A 23752-nucleotide genomic window follows, 5' to 3' on the forward strand; every position below is an offset into this window, starting at 1 on the left:
TCTTCTGGTAGCGCAGTGGGCAATGCTGTCGCTTTATGCCTCAGAGGTCATGGCTGGATGGAGCATTTGTAATATACACCCCTGTTAATATTATAAAGCAATTTTAACTTTTCAACATGAATTGACTTAACATTAGAATATGAACATCCATTATGCTGACATTGACAGAACCTTTGTTAAAATGTAAACCGTGGAAATTAACGATACAGTAAGAACCTTCTCTGCCAGCACTAAGAGGACCTTCACATAACATTGGCTGAAGTTCTGGGAACATCCCCTGGTAGCAGGGATCCTTCCTCTAAATCAGGGGTGGCCGATCTTATCCAGAAAAGAGCCAGTGTGTATGCAAGTTTTTGGAATAACCTTTAGGTCAGCTGTTCAAGCCCAGGTGTGAGGACTCAGCCAATCAGTCCTCTTATTAGTAATCTAATAAGGGAGTTGCAGTGAAATCCTGCATACATCATGCTCTAAATCTTTCTGAATTCTTACAGCTGGACCCCTTTATCCAAGAAGGTTCAGGCAGTCATTTTAGAGGAAGCTGGCCTTCACTGAATGAGGTGGCAGCAACTACTAGGCTAGAAAAGACCTGCAATAACAACCTGACTGCCCACCCCAAACAACCCGGTCTGATTCCAGTCAGATTACAGCAGCATCTTAGAAGATATTTGTCAAAAATGATATGGGCAGCAATGTAAAAAATTTGATATTTTTCTGAATTCTTTTTATTCAATACCCTGATTAAATACCGATTAACTTTTTGACACCTTCGACCCAAATGGCAGTACAGTATGAACTATCCTCAAAATATTTTATAAAGCTAAATTTTTTTCATCAGTTCTATGTTTTAATACAGATTAATTACATTAGAAACACCATTGCATGACCTCACATGTGACCTCTCATATTTTAAATTCCATTTTGATCATTACATTTAGTAAGCAATTTAGTAAAAAGTGAAATAATTTGATAAATATTCATTATGTGATGCTGGATTAAGGAAATTAGTCAATGTTCTGTCTCTAAATTCTGCTGTTCTTCTTTAAATAAGCATACATAATTATTGAGGGACAACACTGACTTAATCATTTAAAAAGACAGACAGAAAGACAAGAGATATTAAAATGATTGTAGTATATACATATTTACTATGTAACATTTCTGGACTCCCTAAAGCACATTGCAAAGTAACATAATAGATTATATATATTTTTGCATATAGAAAGAGATTGTTATGTTCAAATCAAAAGGGCCAGTGTGTGGGATCCAGCTGCACGTGTGTAAAATTGACATAATTTACCAGGGATTTACTTTGATGAAGAGTTTTTTTGTTCCATATGTTTTGGGCTTAAAAATAACCGTTAACAATCAGAACAAGGTTTGCTGCAATCTGTAAAATAAACCATTATTTACATGACCTCTTGGAAGTGACTTTTAATTCAATCAAGGGCAAACTTTAGTTGTACAACATAACAGTAAAACAATTTGAATACTTATTTTTCCTTATGACAAAATTATTCATTTGTTAACAACATAAAAACTTGAAACATTTTAAAGTCATTACACTTAAAAAACATGCATACACACATAATGAACATCAGTTGGTGTCAGATTGATAATTATATTGTATGAGAAAATAGTTGTCACATGATTTGATACTTAATTTGCACAAATGTGAAGCTTCCTTTGCATTTCTCTTAATTCTATAAAAACCTCCACTCAGGTCAACTGAAAATAATCATATAATTATATGCTTGGATGAATTTTGCATGTGTTTTTGCTTCATGAATATCTAATTCTGCATATTATTAGAGAAGCAGCCCCAGAATACTGCACATTCATTTCTATAAATGCTTTAATGAGATTTAAAATGAATAATCTACTAATACGAACTATTACACATTGAGCCAGTTAAAAATGGAAGAGAAAAAGAAGTATTATGAAAGATTTTAATAAGAATATCAAGAAGTAACTACTGCACAATAATGACTGGATGCTATTTGCTAAATTACTCCACTTAAAATATGTTAGTGCTGCTACATGTATTTATGGCACTATCCAATTAGGATGTTTAAAAGTTTTATCATTTAGGATTACTAGGAGTAGCAAAGTTAATGAATTTATTTCCACTACAGAATGTTAAGATGACATACTGGGAACACGTTATCTGCATATATGCCTTTCAAACAATGAACCTTGCAAAACGATTCCCAAAGGACTGAATTTGCAGCATTATTGCATCAGTTCACCATCATCATCCACTTGTACAGGCAGAGTAATGCAATCCAATGCGATGCATTAGCTGTATAAGATGTATATAAGCTGCAGGACATCTTGGAAGAGTGCCAGTACACAGCTCCCATGCACAGACTCTCTCTGGGCTCTTTGCAGGCACCATTCCACAAAACACACCTTTGACTTAAGGGAGGAACGTGGAAAGAAAATCCACATGAACGCAGGCAAAGCATGAACATTCTGTACAGGCAGATTGGGGGCATGACACAAAGTTACTGTCCTGAGAACTGCAAGGCAACAATGCTCCCGTTTAGCAACCATGCCACCCTTAACCGGATAATGAATCATTTATACACCACAACTTTGATATAATTCCATGCTGGCAGTGAAGTTATTGTAAGGTTAATGGATCATTATTTCCGCATTTTACATTTTAACAAATGTTCTATGTTAGCATGGTAACATTATTACCTTTAACACAGCTAATGCTGAAAAATTATGTTTTATAATCAAAAATATAATATTTAAAATAAAAATGCAAAACATGTACTTTATACTGCTAATGAACCATGCAACCCTAACCCATGACCTTAGCTGTGTAAAGCACCAGTGCTGCCAGCTGCGCTAACACACCCTTTGTTTATTTCTTTACAATTATTCTTAGTTACTGTATAGTAGTGGGATAATATTGTGGGAACACCTGGAAAACTGGCCACTTTGAACAAAATGACACACAGGGAAGTGCAGCAGATAAAGGGCCAGCTCAGGATGTGTCAGCTCTGGGATGTGCCAGCTCAGGATGTGTTAACTCAGGGTTGTGTCAGCTCAGGATGTGCCAGCTCGGGATGTGTTAACTCAGGGATGTGTCAGGTCTGGGATGTGCCAGCTCGGGATGTGTTTACTCGGGGATGTGTCAGCTCCGGGTGCATCAGCTCTGAGATGTGTCAGCTCTGGGATGTGCCAGCTCAGGATGTGTTAACTCAGGGTTGTGTCAGCTCAGGATGTGCCAGCTCGGGATGTGTTAACTCAGGGATGTGTCAGGTCTGGGATGTGCCAGCTCGGGATGTGTTTACTCGGGGATGTGTCAGCTCCGGGTGCATCAGCTCTGAGATGTGTCAGCTCTGGGATGTGCCAGCTCAGGATGTGTTAACTCAGGGTTGTGTCAGCTCAGGATGTGCCAGCTCGGGATGTGTTAACTCAGGGATGTGTCAGGTCTGGGATGTGCCAGCTCGGGATGTGTTTACTCGGGGATGTGTCAGCTCCGGGTGCATCAGCTCTGAGATGTGTCAGCTCTGGGATGTGCCAGCTCGGGATGTGTTAACTCAGGGATGTGTCAGCTCAGGATGTGTCACGTCTGGGATGTGTTAATTCAGAGATGTGTCAGCTCAGGATGTGTCAGGTCTGGGATGTGGCAGCTCGGGATGTGTTAACTCAGGGATGTGTCAGCTCAGTATGTGTCAGGTCTGGGATGTGCCCACACATACATACATAGATGGGGAAAAAACATGTGAGGAGTTTTTACTTACTGGAACAGTCAAAAATTGTCAAAAACCTGTCACAAAATTACGCAAAATGCACATCTTTAGATTGCTGGATGATTGTAACCTCTGAAGGCATAAAATAGTAATGAGAACTCATTCTAGACAATAACAAGAAATATTTTTACAATGAAATTATTTCAATGTAATTTGTTGGCTATGAATCAGAAGAGAACTACTTGTTACAGTAACTGACATTAGCGGTACTTGTAATAAGTCTACAATAGAATTGGACACCTCCAGTTACAAATATTATCTATTTTTATATTTCCAAGTATTATCTTTCATGAGCGGACTCATTTAAAGCCACTTGCTCAGCGTATAACTGTACACATTAATAAACGTTGATATTTAGCTGAGGAACCTAGCTTAAAAATACATTAGCAAGTCTCTTCACATAATACTAATAAGCAGCCACTAGGTTAAAGCTGCAGGTACTTAATCATTATGCTACCTGCTGGCAAAACCATAAAATTGCCAGATTGACTGCTGGCAAAACCATAAAATTGCAGTTTACACATAAACAGCCACACAACAGCATACAATCAATGCATATGAGAGAGAACGCTACATGATACTCTCAACCAGGGTCGGTAAAGCAGCTACCACCTTAACTCCTAATATGGGTTAATATTCATACATTTTAGTAAGTTGTGGGCGTGATCCGTGTTTAATTAGGACTCAAAATGGACAAAATGCAGTCAATATGACCACATGAAAACTACAAATATGAAATTGATTTATCACGCCACGTGTTAGTAACTTGGGAGCTCTCTAAGTTGCACTTCTTTGATAAGAGGACCCTCAACTCCCAGGGACTGCTCAACAGAAAAGCATTATTTGCTTTTCCGTGGTATTAAATGAAAGTAGGCCTACTGCCTTTCGAGCATTCGTTACTCTACTTAATCTTTCCCCCCACACACCGGTCGTATTTATTTATTCAGTCGTTTTCTATTCTCTCGCTGTTATTATGCATCGGCGCTGCGGCTCGCTGAAGATCGGCAGATGGCGGTACTCGGCCACGCCGCTCCTTCTCGCCAGACGAATAGCAGGAGCCGAAGAAGAGACCGAGGCGCTCGCTGTCGTCGGCAGCGCCACCTTCCCGGATCCCTGCGCTAAACGTCACGCAGCCCCGACCCAGCGCCACTACCCCCGGAGCAGCCATGATGGTAGGTGTTATTCACGATCGTGCCACTTTGCCTTTCTTATCCTTTTTTCCGATCGTCGCCACTGGTTCTTCTAATACACAGTATACAGTTCTGATCATCCATGCTGACGTGGATTTGCTTTTTCTCTGTGTCATTTTTACTGCTCAGCAAGAAGGGCTGGACGATGGTCCCGATTTCCTCTCTGAGGAGGACAGAGGTGTAAGTTTTTTTCTCCCCCCTCCCCTGTTTTTATCTCCCACTTATTTTACTTCTTCTTATTTGCGGAGCGCATTAGGTCCGGTTCCGGGTGCATTTACCGTGGCGCAGTTAAGGGTCGCCGCCATACAGTAACTGTTCGGCGTGTCTAGCAATAGATGTCGGCCAGCTACATGTTTTACAGCTTGTCAGTCAGTTGACTTCCTACATGTTTTTCTGACCCGTCTCTGGCAGCTTTCTTTCGTATTTAACCTGACATGAATTGCGGTTGCGCGTCCGTCGAGCTGAATCTGCCGGTTAATGCACTGTGATAAGTCTATATTTTCCTCACCTGTTTCAAACGCATCGGGCCCGGTCATGTACCGTCCCTCTTTCCACCTAATTCAATTTCTGCCTTTTTGCCAAATCCGTATCTCCGTTAATTGTAAACTGTAATCCTCATCAAATTGACGGTGCTTAGTGGGGACCTGATCTCATATAACCCGCCAGTAAAGAATCGTTACCCAGGCTGGCTAATTTCAAAGTCATGTCGTTTTTATTCGCCTGGAATACACAGATGCATTGCTTTGGTATTTTTATCAAGAGCTGGACTACCTAAGGGGAACATAAGCAAAAGTTCGTTAAGTTATAAACTTAACCAATTTAAAAAAAGGGAGCACAAAGCAAAGGTATTCCTATAGGAGTGGACACTTTGTTTCTGCTTAACAAGCGAAACATTGTAACGGCAGAAACATTTGAACAGCAATAATAGTAATCATAAAGAGTGATTAGTCATTGATTGTATATGTTGATCTTTGAAAAGGCTACCTTTTCAAACTGTCTTGGATTGTGCTTTAAAACCATCACCCCTGTCTTTTCTCAGCCAAGGGCAGTCAATGTGGATCTACAGACCGATGCTACGTTGCAGGTGGACATTTCAGATGCCTTGAGCGAAAGGGACAAGGTCAAGTTCACTGTTCACACCAAGGTTAATCTGCTCACTTTCCTTTCTTTCTGCTCTCCTCGCCAACTTGCTGACACGCCACATTCCGTAATCTACAAGTGTCTCCCGCTGTTGCGTCTTGCTCTGGGCTTGAAGCCGCCCTTGCATCTTCTCCGACGCTGTTTCACGGGACCCTTTTCGAGCCTCATGCCTGTGCATCCCCTTTCCCAGAGCACCCTTCCCAGCTTCAAGCAGAATGAATTTTCGGTGGTGCGGCAGCACGAAGAGTTCATCTGGCTGCATGACTCCTTCGTGGAGAACGACGACTATGCGGGATACATTGTAAGTTTCCTCCTGAGTGCCATATCGCGGCGTTCCCGTCTCGCTTGCCTCTGTTACGGAGTTCTGAACTTGACGCTGTTAGGTCCGATTTCCAGGAAGTGTCACGCAGCCGTAGGACTGCTGAACAAGGCTCCATGTTGTGCGTAAAGACGCGCAGGATGGAAAGTGAGAGTCCTGCTGCTGTTTACTAAGTACTTACTAAGAATGTAGTCTGATCATACAGCCAAAATTGACAATGAGGATTTTATTTTCTGTCCAAGACCAATATGAAAATTATTTTCAAATAACTTTATTTTCATTTTTGAAAGGCTTTGGAGCTGAATAAGTAGTTTTATAATGGGTGAGTGGCGATACTTTGGAGAAATTATCTACCAAAACCTCTCCTTTGTCAACTGAAACACGTTTTCATAAAGAGTGCAGATAACAGGTTTTTAGCACGCTTACTATGGTGGGATGTTTCCCATACAAAGTGACATTGAGCTGATTTTTTTTTTTTTTTAAAACTCGCATAGGTTTGCTGCGTTGACATTTCATTTGGTGAGCCAGAGGTGATTCCACATGCTCCAATGGGGTGCTGCGTCTCAGCAGTGATGAATATTTCATGAGCCGATAAGGGGAAGCAGTAGGTGTGACTGGCTGTCTTAATGACAAATCAAAAGAATGTTTATTAAAAGACAGAATTTGCTGGCTTGCCACCTTATCAGCATCTAGGCTTCATTAAAATTCGTAGCTGGGTTCTTTTAAATGTAAGTTAATTGATAATCTGGTGTAAAAGTTTACTTTAAAAAACCCAAAAGGTGGGAGTGTCGTGTCTTACTTGCAAAACCGTGCTTTTCATTAGCTCAAGTGCCACCATAAAGCAGAGAACTTGACAAGGATTGGCAACGCAGTGAGCTGAGGCGACATGACTTATTGGGGGCTGTGAGTGTGCCACTGCTTACTTAATGCAAATGGATGCGAGTTCTTCAATGAACTTAGATATCCCATGACATTTTTCCTGTCTAAAAATTCAATTTTTAACATGATGTAGCCATTGCTTGAGTAATGTCTGATATAATGTAAGTGGATGATAATTTAAATGTCAAAAATGGGTGGGGGAAAAAAAGGTTAGTGGGAAAATAAGCTTAGATTTTTTACTTTGTCAAACTAATGTAACAGGGCTTACTGTTTGTTGGGCTGTACAGTTACATATCAGTGTAATTGACCCACAGGTCTTTGTACAAAGTAATAGTGTAGCTAATGGATGATTGCTATCACATACTAACTTTAATGGTATGATATCTAAGGAAATGGCCAGCTTCTCGTATCACTGGTTCAGTTCATGAATAGCAGTTTATTTTTAGCCAAACATTTGCAGTGTTAGTGGTAGGGGAAGAACTGCTTACTTAACCAAAAACAATTCATTTTGCCTAAGAATTTAGTGTGCATAAAGGACATTGTATTCTTGTTCTGAGCAGGGAGGAAATTGTGCATTCCCACATATTGTTACAAAAATATCTACTTTACTATTTTAAACAAGCAAATAACTGCTTTTTAAGATTGCATTGAAGGGAAAGTCCATTTATCATTTTGAGTAAGAGAAAAATAAAATTTCTGGTTTTTTAATACAATGCAGATTCCAAACTTCTCAAGCAGATTCAAGTGCAATTACTGGCATCTTTCCATCCGTCTTTCCATCTATCTATCCATCCATCCACCTTCCACCTGCTTATCCTAGTCAGGTTCATAAGGACTGACATTTATGTCACTCCTAATTTGGAGTTTTTCTAGGTATGCATAACAGTCTTGATGAATTGCTCAATCCTGAAATGTTTAATTTGTCACGTTTCCCTCATTCAAAACTGCACCAAGATTTAATTGTATAGAATGTTATATTCACTGCAAAGTGGTTGGCATCTTCTTTGTTGTCAATCCTGGTGAATGTGGTTTGTCGACTCGACTGGGGGCCAGCAGGTCTCCCCGAGGGTTCGGAGTTTAGGCTGGTGGTGCACAGAGATGGGCATAAATACATCAAAAGGATTGTTACAAATTACCAGTACTTGCTCATCAAATATAGCAAAATAAAATACAAAATACTGGTGTGAATGTATTTAATGAAATGTGTTTAAGTAAAATACAAGCAATTTATAATTTGAAAATACAAAAATACATGAAAAATAGTAACGGTACATGAGGTTTATGTGTACTGTTACAGCTTTAGTAATGTGTAATATTTACAAAATCTTTAGAATAATTAGTGACTTGTATGTGTTATAGTGCTAATTGTGAAATGGAAAAACGACACAAAAGCTCAATAGGCTGCAGCAGTGGGTTGGTTGGGGGGTGGGGGGGCGGACTTCACATTTGCGTATTCTGGAACCACGATACAAGGTCGTGAACATTTGTATTGCAGTTCTGGTATCGGTTTCAGAACTGTTACTTTGATAATGTATACCCAGTGTTTCCCACAGAATTAGTGGCGGTGGCTGATGGGGGTGCCTGTACGCACTTGTGCCCCCGCAAGGATGCACACCGGCGCTTTCTTAAATTATCATGATGCATGAATTTCCCGCTTTGTCATACAGTAGGGTGCCAAACGGGTACAAACTGTTTTTCAGGTATATGCTCAAATAAAACAAAGAATATAACCAGCAGCTGTGATGCATATAATATGCAATGTCAAGTTTACCAGTTGGTTCTCCCTTTTATGCAGTTAAAAACACCTTCATTTAGCTGATACAAATTTAACTTTGTCCTTAGGAGCTAAAGTAGCTAGCCTGATTTATCTCTAATGTAGTCAATGAAGCCTTGTATGACAAACCACAAGATGCCACTGCCTGAGCATGCCTGTTGAAATGAACTAGAACACAAGCAAGTTAATTCACAAGTTCTAGAACAGAGCGCTGCTGTTGGCTAATTGCTCTATTTTGCAGTACTATAATGACACTCTGTGAGCATTATCTGATAGTATATTTTACTAAATACTTTACCTTATGGCTTTTTGCACAGAGAACCAAGGCAGATTCTTTCCTTGGATTAACGGTCATGGGAAAACAAAGTTCATAATCAGCAAGCTGGACCCAAAAAGATGTCGTGATAATCTATTTTTAAAAGTCTCTAAGCCTGGTGATAAAAATACAGAAAATATATAAACGTCATTTTAAATTATTTTAAATATCTTAAACATGTTAAATACAATCAAAGTATTTTGTTACAAATACGTCTGATTTTTTTTCCCCCATTAAGCAAAAAAACAAATGTCCAAATACTCAAGTAGTTAAATATGTATTTTAAATACATTTAATTGAAATACTGGTGGTGTGGGGAGAGAGGCTGTGAAGGGGAGAATTGGTGTCTGACATTCCCTAGAATGGCGATGGGCTCTGATGTCAGCTGTATACCAGTTGGTGTGGGTAGAGCTGAAAATGACTTTGTAGTCTGGTTTGGACACACTCTGAAAATTTTCACTTTCAATTCTTTTTTCCTCAATAGTTTCTGTCGTAGTGAGTTAAATCTGACTATTTTCAGTCTGGTCGTTGGGTGAACGTTCCCTTCACTGAGTGCAGTACATATTTCTGGTTCTTAACGCTTTGTGTTTATGTAAAGCGTACGATCCTGAAGATTGTTTGCCAGGAATATGAACACAACATGCTGTTTTCAAAAATCTCTAGCATGTTGTCCAGCATGAGTGTAAGACAGACGAACTTTCACCATGGAAGGGCTGATGAGTTGGTTCTGCCTTCCTCTTTTCATCTAATCACATCCCAACACGGTTACTCTCCTTTACCTCAGCCCATGCGTTTCCTTTTTGTCTGTAAATGATATTTGAAGTGAAGCACTGAATTAAATCTGAAAAGTATTTTTGGTCCCAGCTGCAACGTTCTTATTTTGTCCTCGTCTAAATATTTACCACGTTTGTTACTAATTACTGTCTTTATATGGTTACTGAATGCTGTAAATATATAACTGATTTTGAAGTAATTGTAAACCATTTTTTTGGCCTTTTTTAATATTGTTCAGTTTTTTTTTTTTTAAGAAAAGCATGTTAGTGTAGAATGGTTTGGTGATGGGCAACACCTGGTGTCAAAAATGAATTGTCAGTTATGTACATTCTTGTATGTATGTCAACTTCTGATATCCCACAATAATGGGGTTAATAAAGCGTTAAGAATTTGTGAATATATCGGAAACAAATCAGGATGTTTGCGCATGAGACCTTGTGTAAACCTCTCACTGGTTTTCAGATCCCCCCTGCCCCTCCCAGACCAGACTTTGATGCTTCCAGAGAGAAACTACAGAAGCTTGGGGAGGGCGAAGGCTCCATGACCAAGGAGGAGTTCACCAAAATGAAACAGGAACTGGAGGCGTGAGTTACAACCAGCCAATTATGTAAAAATGTTGCTTCACAAGAACTCCGGCCAAAAATATCATTAGAGGTGGGCTAGCTTTCACATCTTGTTGCATTTGATGTTTGTTTTTTTTCTCGCAGTGAATACTTGGCTATCTTCAAAAAGACTGTGGCGATGCATGAAGTTTTCCTGTGTCGCGTGGCAGCGCATCCTGTCTTAAGAAAGGACCTCAATTTTCATGTGTTTCTAGAGTACAACCAAGATGTAAGTGTGTTGCCACACAAGCATTATTAATTGTTTTTGTCTCACAGATGTTTGGCAGATTTTCTCTATCTAACCTGTGTTGCTAAGCTGATTCACAAAAAAACTTCAGTATTGGTCTGCAAATTGCAAAAGCAAAAAGGTTATATTTAAATGTAAAATTCAGACACTCCTTATATTCAGTTAATCTGCGCAGTGACGTCTACGTTGTTTCCCCTAATTATCTGCCTGCAGCTCTTCAGTATGTTGGCCCTCACAGCGTGTCTGTCGTTGTTCACAGCTGAGCGTGCGAGGAAAAAACAAGAAAGAGAAATTGGAGGACTTCTTCAAGAACGTGGTGAAGTCTGCAGATGGTGTGTTGGTGGCAGGAGTGAAGGTGAGGACGGTCCCGGGGTGGGCGCTGTAGCATAGCGTAGCACGTGGGGGTGTGTGAACTCCCAATTGAGAGCACTGTGCCATTCTCACTGATCTGGGTCATGCAATGCAAGTTTCCCACTGGAGAAGCGGTTCTCTACTGAATTTGGGAACTCCGCTTTGTGCTCACTTATATTTAATCTAATTATGTAAAAGGAATAACTCGTAATTTAATGTACAGCATTCTTTAAATATTTTGTTTATTCATCTGAAATAATCGCGTGAGAAAATAAAATAATTTCAGACGCTCCCCGGGTTACAATGGGATTATGTTCTGATGAACCTACTGTAAGGCAAAAGGATCGTAAGGCGAAAATGCATTTTCATACAATAAACCTAAACTTAACAAACATCATAGCTAGGCCTAGCCTACCTTAGACATGTCGAACATTTACATTAGCCTACGGTTGGGCAAAATCATTAACACAAAGCCTTTTTTATAATAAATTATGAAATATCTCAAGTAATGTTTTTAATTACATACTGAAAGTGAAAAACGGTGTGGAAATGGAATATCCATCGGAAAGTCGGAATATAACACGGACCATCATAACCCAGGGAGCGTCTGTAATTGTAGGTTATGAGAACTTTTTTTTCTTTTTTCATAACCAGTATTTCGCTGTCCATTGAAATAATCTTCATGTCCTCGTCTGAGAACCATGGACACAGGATACTCCTTATCTTATTGTAGCAAACAAATCGAGAAACGGAAAGTGGGAAAGGGTTTAGTCATAGTGTTCTTGTTTTTAAAGCATACAAATATGAAATCACGCACCAGAAATTGTGAGAATGATTGATTTATTCAATCATTGGTTGCAAAGAAATTATTCATTAAAATGTAAATGGCTTGAAGATCACATTGTAGAAGCTTTTGTTTTTCAAAGATAAATATGAATATATATATGATTTGAGGGCTCTAAGCTTATAAGCCATTGTTTTGGGGTTCATCTTCATTATAATGTCTGTTTCAGTCATATGAAATATTTCGCTCTCAGTTTAGAGAATATTCATTAAAGCTTGTTTTTTTCTTTTAAAGGAAATAATTTTCCCTTTTTTCTTTTAAAGGATGTAGATGATTTCTTTGAACACGAGAAGACATTCCTTTTAGAGTACCATAACCGCGTCAAAGATGCCTCTGCCAAATCTGATAAAATGATCAGGTCCCACAAAAGTAAGTCTCCTGCCGGCACCTTTAGCCGGAGGAAAGGTCTCCCCGGCAAGTTTGACATTTTTTTGTTGCGGAAAAATTTTGTTCTGATATTGCACTGATTTTTGTAGTGAATAATACATTTTAACTAAAAAATATATGGTATCATGTTTTAGTTTGTGAGAATTCGTTTAGTGTCTTGTCTGTGGGATGTGTTTGTGTGTTTTTATGTGTGTTTTTTGTATTGTTTTGCTGGCAAATGTGGAAATGGGTAAGTTTTGTATTTAGTTTTGAGATGCATGAGTAGGGCCTTTGGGAAACTGGCAGTTAAAATGAGGAAAAAAGATTCATTGATCTAAGTGTAAAGTGGGGAAGTGCAGCTGGGGATTGAACTTAAAAGGAAGTAAGCAAATAGGTATATTTGAGTTATATGAAACTTCTCATTTTCACAGCTCCATACTTCTAGAGATATCAGGACCAAAGTTTTCAAGGTTTGCCAAAAGGAGTAATTCGTGTAAACTACTTACAGGCCCTTAATTATGTGTCCATAATGAAGACAGGATACTAATCAATGACCCTGAAGTACTCCATTTCCACATAATTAAAACATGATACTGTATATTTTAAGAAAAAAAGTCCTGTGTTAATAGATCATTTACTGTGTGCTGTATAAAGATTTAAGGTTGTTTGGCAGACATGTCATCCATCCATGTCATTGGTGTTTGATCTTGTGATTCTGTTATAGGTTGTGCAGATGATGTCAACAGAATTGCATCCACGCTCTACACATTAGGGACGCAGGACTCCACAGATTTGTGCAAGTATGTAACTATTTGTCTTCACATACTAATGAATGCAACTAGCATGTTTTTCCTGGTGTTTCGGTTTCTCTTGTCGACAGGCTACGAGCCCCTTCAAGTACAGTTATCCCCTTGCCAACAAGATTAATGCGTTCCGGGAAATCTGAGATGTAGTTAATGTTCATTTTAATTAGGACTACAGAATATCACTTTGTGACGTGACATTTCTGAGAGTAATAGTGCAACATTTATAAAACAAAAAGGAGATGAAATTACCTGAGTAAATGCAATGTGATTATTGTGCATGCGCACATCCGGATGATTACGCTGAAACGTTATATCATGCAGCCCTAAATTGAGAATAACCAAGCTTAATTTGACGTGAAGTTGTGGGAATTGGGGGTCGTCGGCCTGTCCGTACGAGGACAAACGCATCCACGGCAAGACCCACCTGTGTCTGCGGCAGAACCTTTTGAAATCGATCAATTATTCAGCCCTAATGTAGATGATTAACAGCTTTGTAATTTTTTTTCCTGTCTACACAAAGCCCTGCAGTTTTTCGCTAAATTTGTCACAGTATGGCGGAAGGCCATTGATGTCTCCCGGCATAACTTAAATTGTTACTTACGAGCCACAGGAACAATCTGTCGGGAGCAATGTGCAATTAATCCCTACAAGTAGGATTTATGTACCATGGTTTGCAATTACATACTGCTAATAATATGATCATTGAGATGATCATACTGCTGTGACACAGTCTCAAATGTTCTGTTAGTCATTTGTTTTATCCCGGTGTCTTCAGGTTCGGCCTTGGTCAACAACTGTTTGCGTTCGTTTCCCAGGCATCTTTAAAACTCTAATGGCCAGTAGTAAGAAAAGCCTGCGTGTGACTAAGGAGGCTTCATGAGGGTCTTGGTAGAGTGAGATCCTGCTCCTTTGTCTGGCTGCCGTCGAGCTGCACGTCCTCACGCGTTCTCTCATCTTCTCTCGCCAGGTTTTTCTTAAAAGTGTCAGAGCTGTTTGAAAAAACCCGGGTAAATATTCTATTTATACATGTTTTTTTCATATATATATATTCACATATATATTTGTCCTTCCCTAAAATGCAGTTTTAAATTTGCCATGTTCATTTATAAATGATTAAACTTTAAGCTAATTTTTATATATATATATATATATATATATATATATATATATATATATATATATATATATAAAATATAAAAAAAGCATAAAAGCCTACAGCCAAAGTGGCCTCGCAGGTGCTAATTGCCTGGCATGGAGTGATGGATGATGGGTAAGATAATGAGCGTTCTCGTGCCGCTCCCTTCCGCCTCCCCCATTAATCTACAGAAGATCGAGGCTCGCGTGGCCGCCGACGAGGACCTGAAACTCGCTGATTTGTTGAAGTATTACCTGAGGGAGTCACAGGCTGCCAAGGTATGCAGCCTGACTCCCGCCCACAATAATACAAACCTACAGGCTCTCTCTCGAACATTTGCTTACTGTACGAGAATGAGAAACTAAAATTCTTTGACTGAAGGGGGTCACTGCTTATATTGCAATAAAGCTCAATAGTTTAAGATTTTTATTATAATAAGGCTTGATGGCTGTTGAATTTTGGTCATGAGTTATTTTGTCATCTCTCAGGTTGTTTTTGTGTTTCTACTAGTCGCATTACAAAGTCATTTTTATTTGATCCTTAAAATAAAACATGCTTTCTATAAAAATAATGAACGACTATCCAATAATGAATATCCAAATAAAATACATTTCTGTTTGAGATACAGAAATGACCTGAAACGGTGACTCCTTTTATGTACACACAAACATCCTGCCTTTGAAAATACCTCAACATCCCAGCTGCTAAATGTAAATTCTGAATAATGATCTCATAACACCACATTGTAATACAACAATGATAATAAAGACAGTTGAAGGTGAACCGGTTTAATGTGCTGTACTGTATCTTTTGGTTAGGATCTTCTGTACAGAAGAGGGAGGGCGTTAGTCGATTATGAGAACGCAAACAAAGCCCTGGACAAAGCCAGGGCTAAAAATAAAGATGTCCTCCAAGCAGAGACCAGCCAGCAGCTCTGCTGTCAAAAGTTTGAGAAAATCTCTGAATCCGCAAAGCAAGGTATGTCCCGTTCCCCTTCACTAGTGAGGAAACTTACTCTCTTATGGACTACCATTTTAATGCCGATAATCCTGTAAGATTTTCCTTTTGTTTTAAATAGTTGTTAAATGATTGTTTATGCTGTTTGTCTGCATACATTGCGTAGCTATTGTCTCTCCCCTGCTGTTTATTGAACATACACTTGCTTCAGTCTCCTTCAAGTTCAGCTCTCATTTACAGTATGAATAAACAGTAGACCATTATTCTGTGGTTAGCTGTCCCGACTCTCTGGATTAATGCCTGGACTACACTCACTGCCCCATTGGCTCTTTGTGGAGAGCCCTATGCAGGTCCCCTGAAGGCAGTTGCATGTTACAAGGCCAGATCAGCCTAAGCCCTTCTGTCACTGTGGCCTAGTTATTGTCTATTAGAAATACAGGCAAGTAACGTTGTATGTCTGAAGTGATGAATCAGTACAGATTCAAAAGGTCATTTAGGGGTCAGTTCTCCCATCAAGCACTTAAGTCAAAAAAGCACTTAAAGTTATGCACCTTTAAGTTAAGCATATTATTGCAGCTAAATTGCTTTTCTGGCTTAAGTGCATTTCAGAATCGATCCCTTATTGTCCTTCTCATAATTACCATATATATTTGGAAAATAATACAATTTGTTTCTAGCTGTAGTCTTCAGCTGGTGATCATTATATTGGAATACAGAAATAATCTGACATAATCGTTTTATATTTTTGTATTTGCCGCTATGGTTAAGATTCAGTAATATTCAGTCAGTTTGATAGTACGTCTAATGTCCGCATCTGTCTCATCTCAACCAGAACTTATAGACTTTAAGACGAGACGAGTAGCAGCGTTTCGAAAAAACTTGGTGGAGCTGGCAGAACTGGAGCTGAAGCATGCTAAGGTGACCTTCATCTTTAAGAACTTCCTTTGTAGCAGTCCAAGGAGTCTTTGATTACTGCGTAGATTAGCATATGCAGTCCTTGGCATTATTTTTTATTATGATATTTATTATATTTTGTTGGCTTTTTTCCCCCCCTCATCCAGGGTAATTTACAGCTGCTGCAAAGCTGCCTTGGGGTCCTAAAAGGAGATACATAAGGTCCTGGCTGGCAGTCCACTGTAAAGGGCTTCCCTCCATTTTGGTCTTGTCTTTATTTGGAAGATGAAGGCGAGAATGTTGGTATATTCGCCCACAGCCTCTACTAGCAGAGACAGTTTAGGCCCTCCACTACCACCCTGAGCCCTGCCCCCAGAGTAAGGAAGTTCCTGGTGGAATGTCACCAAAGTCCACACAGCACAAAAAAAGAAAAAAAAATCCTACATCTTTATTCAATCATGTTGACATTTTAATCATCAAGCCATCGTTTTCTGTGAATTTCACTCTCCGTAACACGTCCGTCTTTTTCGTCTTTCCCTTTTGTTTGGCTTTACCATAATCCTTGCCAATAGTTTTGGTAACCTTTTTTCTGTGAAGCTGCTCCGTTACCTTGTTCAAGTTGAGCTGATTGTTACTATAATTAAAGTGTACGGTCACTAAAAGCCTTGTATATGTTGTATTAGTTTTTACTCTACAAATAATGAACATCTTAATCAAATTAATGGTTTTCAGATTTTTTTTGTTTTTAATGACTCTGTGATCTCATACATTCTGAAATACACACGCTGTTGTCTTTTTCATTCCATACAAAAGAAATGCTTCGATGTGTTTGCCTTAAAATGTAAACTAATCCTATGAGCATTGTGGAAGAAATAACATTTTTGCTCCCCCTGCAAACTTTTAAAAAGTGCACTGTATGTCAATGTTCTGTTTCACGCAATGTGACCAAAGCATCCATTGACGTAAAATGGAGGAATGCTGAGACAAACAGTAATAACTGGGGGGGGGATATGAAAGTAACAATAAAAACTATACTGTATCTTGGAATTGCCATGAAAAGGTTTTGCTGAATATCATAAAGCAAAGATTCCGTTTACCATTGTCTGATTCACTATTATGTTTGCCTGTTCAGACTTTTTTTTGTGCCTGTAAAATCACTTTCATGGGCTTTCTGAAACACCACTGAAACAAGCTGCTTTGGTTTTCATTCTTTGTATGTCAATGATTTAAAAAAAATGGTAATGGCTATACCAGGGATGAAACCAGTGCACATACTTAGTCCGCTATCTGCTGTTATAAAGCGGCATGTGCTTTTCATACTTCTGTGTTCATATAACCTGATTCTTATGACTTATCTTGAAATTTCTAAGACTTAGCAGGATAATTTGAATGATTCCAGTCATGATTTGGTACTTTAGATCAATTTTATTGTTGCCATAATTAACCATCGTGCATCAACTCTTTCATGTATTTCCATTGAGTGTATTTCTAAGTGCTGTCCTTGATGTGCACCATTGACATACCTTGTCCACCTTCATGACTGTTTTAATAGCATTAATTTTTCAGCGTGTTCCTGGTAACCAATCAGTATGCATCAGTGGAATGTAACGTACTTAAAAATGGTAATGTACTGAGTTCATTTTAATCCACAGTGTAAAGGTTCTGAGGCCTCCGTCCTACCAGCATCTCTTCAGCAAGAAGCCGACATGATTGTGTGGTTTTGCTCCATTACACCCAGTATCCTCCTGGGGTTTGGTATGCCTGAGCTAAAGAGATGCTACGCAAGACTTACGCTGCTCTCTGTATACGTCACAGCCAACGCCTTTGGCCCTAGTTCCAACTGAAACTGCTCATTTTGTGTTTAATTCATAAAATTCACATCAACCATAAAGTTATAAAAATGATCCAGTTATCTCCTTCATGCCTTTCATTGAATGACTTCACAACAAAAAAAATCAGCTTTGATTCCTGGAATCAAACTGTAGAACAGTGATTTTCCATCCGATCATGCGGGATTGTGCTGTAAACTTTGCTGTTCTGCTATTTTGGCGATTCAACTAATCTCAGTGGGGCTTGATTTGAACAGGTACAAAACTCTGTAAATGTACAAAGTACAAAAAGCCACACATGAACTATCATTTATGTATAGTAGCATTCATACAACTGTATAAATAAAAAATTTGTTACCTTGACTGCTTGGGGGGAGTCAGGGAATGTGGGTTGGTTGTTAAACTCCATTCACAATGACAAGTATTAATTGATGTTCTGTTTTTTTTCCTCAATCCCAGTAAATCTGTCCTGATACTCATCCTAACTCCAAGTCAAGTGCGGTATTTCCCCAAGCTTGAGTTTTTACTTCTCAAATACAGTGCTGACCCTCTCCCTGCCACATCCCTAATAAACCTATTCTGTTCGACATCCCTGTGTTGTGTGGTTTTCACATTGGCATAAGACTTTTTTATTATTGCAACCTGTACTGACATATCTCTAAAAAGTAATTCAGCAATGCTGGTATTGTTCACTTCAAATCACATTAACCATTTAACTGACTGTAAGCAAGCTGAAGAATTCTGCTGGACCAGAAATAAAGTTGAACAGTTTATTCAGAAAATATTCAGACATCTTTACTTTTGTCAGAATTTGTGGTGCAGCCATCCATCCATCATCTACCGCTTTTCCGGGTTCTGGGGGTAGCAGTCTAAGCAGGGAAAAGCCAAACTTCCCTCTCCCTGGCCACTTCATCCAGCTCCTCTGGGGGAATTCCAAGGCGTTCCCAGGCCAGCCGGGAGACATAGTCTCTCCAGTGCATGCTGGGTCTTCCCCGGGGTCCTTTTCCAGTAGGACATGCCTGGAACACCTCACCAGGTAGGTGTCCAGGAGACATCCTGACCAGATGCCTGAGCCACCTCATCCGAACAGTCCTTATAAGGTAGCCCGGCACTCCATACTCCCGGAGCACTCCCCACAGGACTCCCCAAGGCACATGGTCAAATGCCTTCTTCAAGTCCACAAAGCACATGTAGACTCGTTGGGCAAACTCCCACGCATCCTCCAGGACTCTGACGAGAGTATAGAGCTGGTCTACTGTTCCACGGCCAGGGCGAAAACCACACTGTTCCTCTTGAATCCGAGGTTCGACTATCTGATGGACCCTCGTCTCCAGCACCCCTGAATAAACCTTGCCAAGGAGGCTGAGGAGTATGATCCCCTTATAGTTGGAACACTTTCTGAAGAGGGGGTCCACCACCCCGGTCTGCCAATCTAGAGGCACTGCCCCCGATGTCCACGCAATGCTACAGATGCATGTCAACCAAGACCCCAGAGATAGGGGAGTCCACCCCCAAGTCCCCAGACTCTGCTTCCTCATTGGAAGGTGTGTTGGTGGGATTGAGGAGGTCTTCAAAGTATTCCCTCCACCGACCCACAACGTCCCGAGTTGAGGTCAGCAGCTCTCCATCCCCACCATAAACAGTGTTGATGCTGCACCGCTTTCCCGCCCTGAGCCGCCAAATGGTGGACCAGAATCTCCTCGAAACCGTCCAGAAGTCGTTCTCCGTGATACCGCCAAACTCCTCCCATACCCGAGTTTTTGCCGTAGTGACCACCGAAGCCGCCTTCCGCTTGGCCCGCCGGTACTCATCAGCTGTTCCCACCAGATGTTCCCAGCAGATCCACACTATACTATACATGGGTCTGTACAGCTCTGCCCCTCTCCTCACACGAGTGTCCAATACATGCAGCCCCAAGTCCGATGACACGACCACAAAGTCAATCATCGAACTGTGGCCTAGGGTGTCCTGGTGCCAAGTGTACCTATGAACAGCCTTATGCTTGTGGTGCAGCCTTATGCTAAAATAAGTCAAATTCATTTTTACTCTCATCAATCTACACTCAGTACTCCATAATGACAAAGCAAGAACAGGATATTAGATTTTTTTGCAAATATATTAAAAATGTATTGAAATCTTTAAATCTGAAATATATTTGCATAAGTATTCAGACTCTACTCAGTACTAAGTTGGTACAGTGATTACAGCCTTGAGTCTTTGATATGTTGCTACAAGCTTTGCATGCACGTATTTATCGGTCATTTTGTATGGGACTGAGAGTAGACAGCTACTGTAGTTTCATGTCTGTCTGGAGATGTCTGAATGGGTTCAAGGCTGGACTCTGGCTGAGCCACTCAAGAACAGTCACAGAATAGTCATAAGCCACTCCTGCATTGTCTTTGCTTTGTGCTTAGGGTCATTGCCTTATTGGAATGTGAACCTTTGGCCCAGTCTGCAGTCCAGAGTTCTTGAGTAGGTTTTCATTAAGGATATCTCTGTACTTTGCTCCTTTCAACTTTCCCTCAACAGTGTTTTGTCTCCATCTCCCAGTCCCTGCTGCTGAAACACATCCCCACAGCATGATGATGTCACCACTGCGTTTCACCATCAGGATGGTATTGCACTGGTGCCTGATTTCTTACAGACATGACATTTCATTCAGGCCAAACATTTCAATCAAAGGTTAGATTGGTGGAACATAAGAAATTTACAAAAGAGAGGAGGCCATTCAGCCTATCAAGCTCATTTGGGAAGAACTTAGCTAATAGCTCAGAGTTGTTAAAATCTTATCAAGCTCTGATTTAAAGGAACCCAGAGTATTAGCTTGCGCTACACTAACAGGAAGACTATTCCATACTCTAACTACACGCTGTGTAAAGAAGTGCTTCCTCAAATTCATTTAAAAATGTTCTGCTAATTGCCACTTATGGCCACGAGTTCTAGTATTTAAAATAATACTGAAATAGCCATTTGGCTGAACAGCATCCAGTCCTGTTAGAATCTTATATACCTGGATCATGTCCCCCCTTAGTCTCCTTTGCTCGAGGCTGAACAGATTCAGCTCAGCTAACCACTCCTCATAAGACATTCCTCTAAGACCAGGAATCATTTTTGTAGCCCTACGTTGCACCTTTTCCAAAGCAGCAATGTCCTTCTTAAGGTATGGTGACCAAACCTGCACACAATATTCTAGGTGGGATCTTACCAAGGAATTATATAATCGTAGCATCACTTCCCTTGTCTTAAACTCCACACACCTAGAGATGTAACCCAACATTCTATTGGCCTTTTTTATTGCTTCCCCACACTGGCAAGAGTGGGACATGGAAGTATCAACATACACACCGAGATCTTTCTTGTAATCAGCTACCTTTATTTCATTGGAACACTGCTCCCTACAAGGATTACCTTACATTTATCTATGTTAAATTTCATCTGCCAAGTATCAGCCCAGTCGCTAATTAAAGATCCTGTTGTAGCCTCTCTGCTGCTAGATCAGTATCTACTACACCGCTCAACTTGGTATCGTCGGCAAATTTAATAAGTTTACTGTATGTATTGGTGTCAATATCATAAATGTAAATTAGGAACAATGGTCCTAAAATTGAACCCTGCAATACCCCACTATGAACGCAGGCCCATTGTGACATTATGCCTCTAATAACTACTCACTGCTTCCTGTCAGTTAACCAGTTTTTGAACCACGCTGCTACAGTTTCTGAAATCCTTGCAGCTTTTAGCTTAAGCAAGAGCCACTTGTGGGGGACAATACCAAAGGCCTTCTGGAAATCTAAGTAGATCACGTCGTAGGCCTTTTTGTGATCAATTTCTCTTGTAGCTTCCTCAGAGAACTCAAGTAAATTCGTTAAACAGGATATACCTCTCCTAAATCCATGTTGGCTATCCCTCAGAATGTTATTTGCATTCAGGTAATCTACCATTTTCACTTGGAGAGTTGCTGTGATGGCTGTCCTTCTAGAAGTGTCTCTCATCTTCACAATGGGTTTTTGGTCACCTCTCGTACCATTGCTCTTCTCATTGGATTGCTAAGTTTGAGCGCACGGTCAAGTCTAGGAAGGGTCTTGGTTGTTCCAAACTTCTTCCCTTTAATAATTATGGAGGAGAACTTTCAATGATGTAAAAAATTGTGTAGCCTTCCCCAGATCTATGCCTTAGCAACATCTTGTCTCTGAGCTCTGCAGGCAATTCCTTTGACCTCATGGCTTGTTTTTTGCTCTAATATATATTGTCAACTGTATGGTCATTATACAGTACAGACAATTGTGAACCTTTCTAAATCATGTCCAGTCATCATAGGTGGACTCCACAAAAGTTATAGAAACATATCAAAGATGACCAATTGAAATGGGAAGCACCTGAGCTAAATTTCATACATCATAGCAGTGTCCAAACACTTATGTCAATGCAGTGACAATTTCATTTCACTGCCAGTGTGCAAATTCATAGATGTGACTAATAAAAAAATCCGCATTCTCTTGCACATATGAGTCATTTTTTTACTGATATCACATACAGTGACATATCATACATTTACCTATCTTCTAAATGATGATGATATTTAACATGAATTAAACACTCAAAATGTCCAATTGAAACTTTTTTTTTTTTTATTTACAAATCAGTTTTCACAGTTTTTTGTTGACTAGCACAACGCATCATAACGTTCCAACATCATCCCAAAATCGCAGTGCTCTTTGAATTAGTATAATCTGAAAAAAATGGAAGGTTATATTTTTGTGTTGATGGGACAACAGCCTTCACTTACACTGATGCCAAGTCGCTGCTTCTGAGGGAGAATCTCTCACTCATTCCTGTCCTGCCTGAAGGCAATGAATAAAAGTAATGTCCTATGCTTCATATGCCAGTACGAGTTGTTGTACTTGAAAATATTTCACAATACAACCATGAGAAATATCTATACACGCTTTGAAGGTTCTTATTAAGTGACTCTAAAAATAAAACACGGCACATCTTGGACAGAGTGCAAATGTATCACAGTACACGAAAGACCTGGAAGACAGCCCAGACAACAAAGGGAGGTCACATGAAGACCACAGAGAAGCCGAACATGAACAATAATAATAACAATAATAATAATAATAACATTCGGGGGGGGTTTCTCGGTACTGCGTAATGACGTCATCGCGCCACTCCTGCTGCATGCAAACTGATTCAAAACCTTGTACGGACTATCTATATACAAAAATATGGAAAGGTATTAATGCGTCGGTGTGAAGCTTTTGTTTGCTATAATAAACCTCATTTAACTGTCGGTTAATGTCACCGTCACTCAGTCGAACAGTTAAATCTGGAGATGCGAAGCCGCACTGAAACATTTTAAATCGTGCTCTCCTTTTTAAGAAAATCACAAATACACAAATAAAAAATTACTCCAGCCTAACCAAACTAAGCAGACAGTGCAAACAAAAAAGACTCTAAATTCTCTAATAGTTTTGGTGGCATGTTTCTTTTCTTTAGCATACAGTAGTTCTATTTTAAAGCTAGATATACATGTTCAACTTTTCTATAAAGGTTATAACA

At 39.7% G+C, this 23752-nt stretch overlaps 1 protein-coding gene across 1 annotated transcript; it reads left to right on the forward strand.

Annotated features, from left to right (window-relative positions):
* The first annotated feature begins 4787 nt into the window (after positions 1-4787).
* snx6 (sorting nexin 6) lies at positions 4788-18779 on the forward strand. Its single transcript, XM_048974168.1, has 14 exons — positions 4788-4939; positions 5087-5137; positions 5997-6101; positions 6288-6398; positions 10622-10743; positions 10867-10990; positions 11268-11363; positions 12467-12572; positions 13294-13369; positions 14343-14382; positions 14702-14788; positions 15329-15488; positions 16300-16385; positions 16529-18779. Exons 1-14 carry the CDS (start codon positions 4934-4936, stop codon positions 16580-16582), a joined length of 1224 nt encoding a protein of 407 aa, XP_048830125.1. The 5' UTR covers positions 4788-4933; the 3' UTR covers positions 16583-18779.
* The last annotated feature ends 4973 nt before the right edge of the window (positions 18780-23752 follow it).

The sequence above is a fragment of the Brienomyrus brachyistius genome, chromosome 14, assembly GCF_023856365.1.
Source record: "Brienomyrus brachyistius isolate T26 chromosome 14, BBRACH_0.4, whole genome shotgun sequence".
NCBI classification, from domain to species: Eukaryota; Metazoa; Chordata; class Actinopteri; order Osteoglossiformes; family Mormyridae; genus Brienomyrus; species Brienomyrus brachyistius.

Bases quoted from the DNA above. Each gene is read 5' to 3' on its own strand.
- snx6 (XM_048974168.1), top strand. The intron at 10,744-10,866 runs GTGAGTTACAAC...TTTTTCTCGCAG, and splicing joins ATGAAACAGGAACTGGAGGC to TGAATACTTGGCTATCTTCA. The intron at 14,383-14,701 runs GTAAATATTCTA...ATTAATCTACAG, and splicing joins AGCTGTTTGAAAAAACCCGG to AAGATCGAGGCTCGCGTGGC.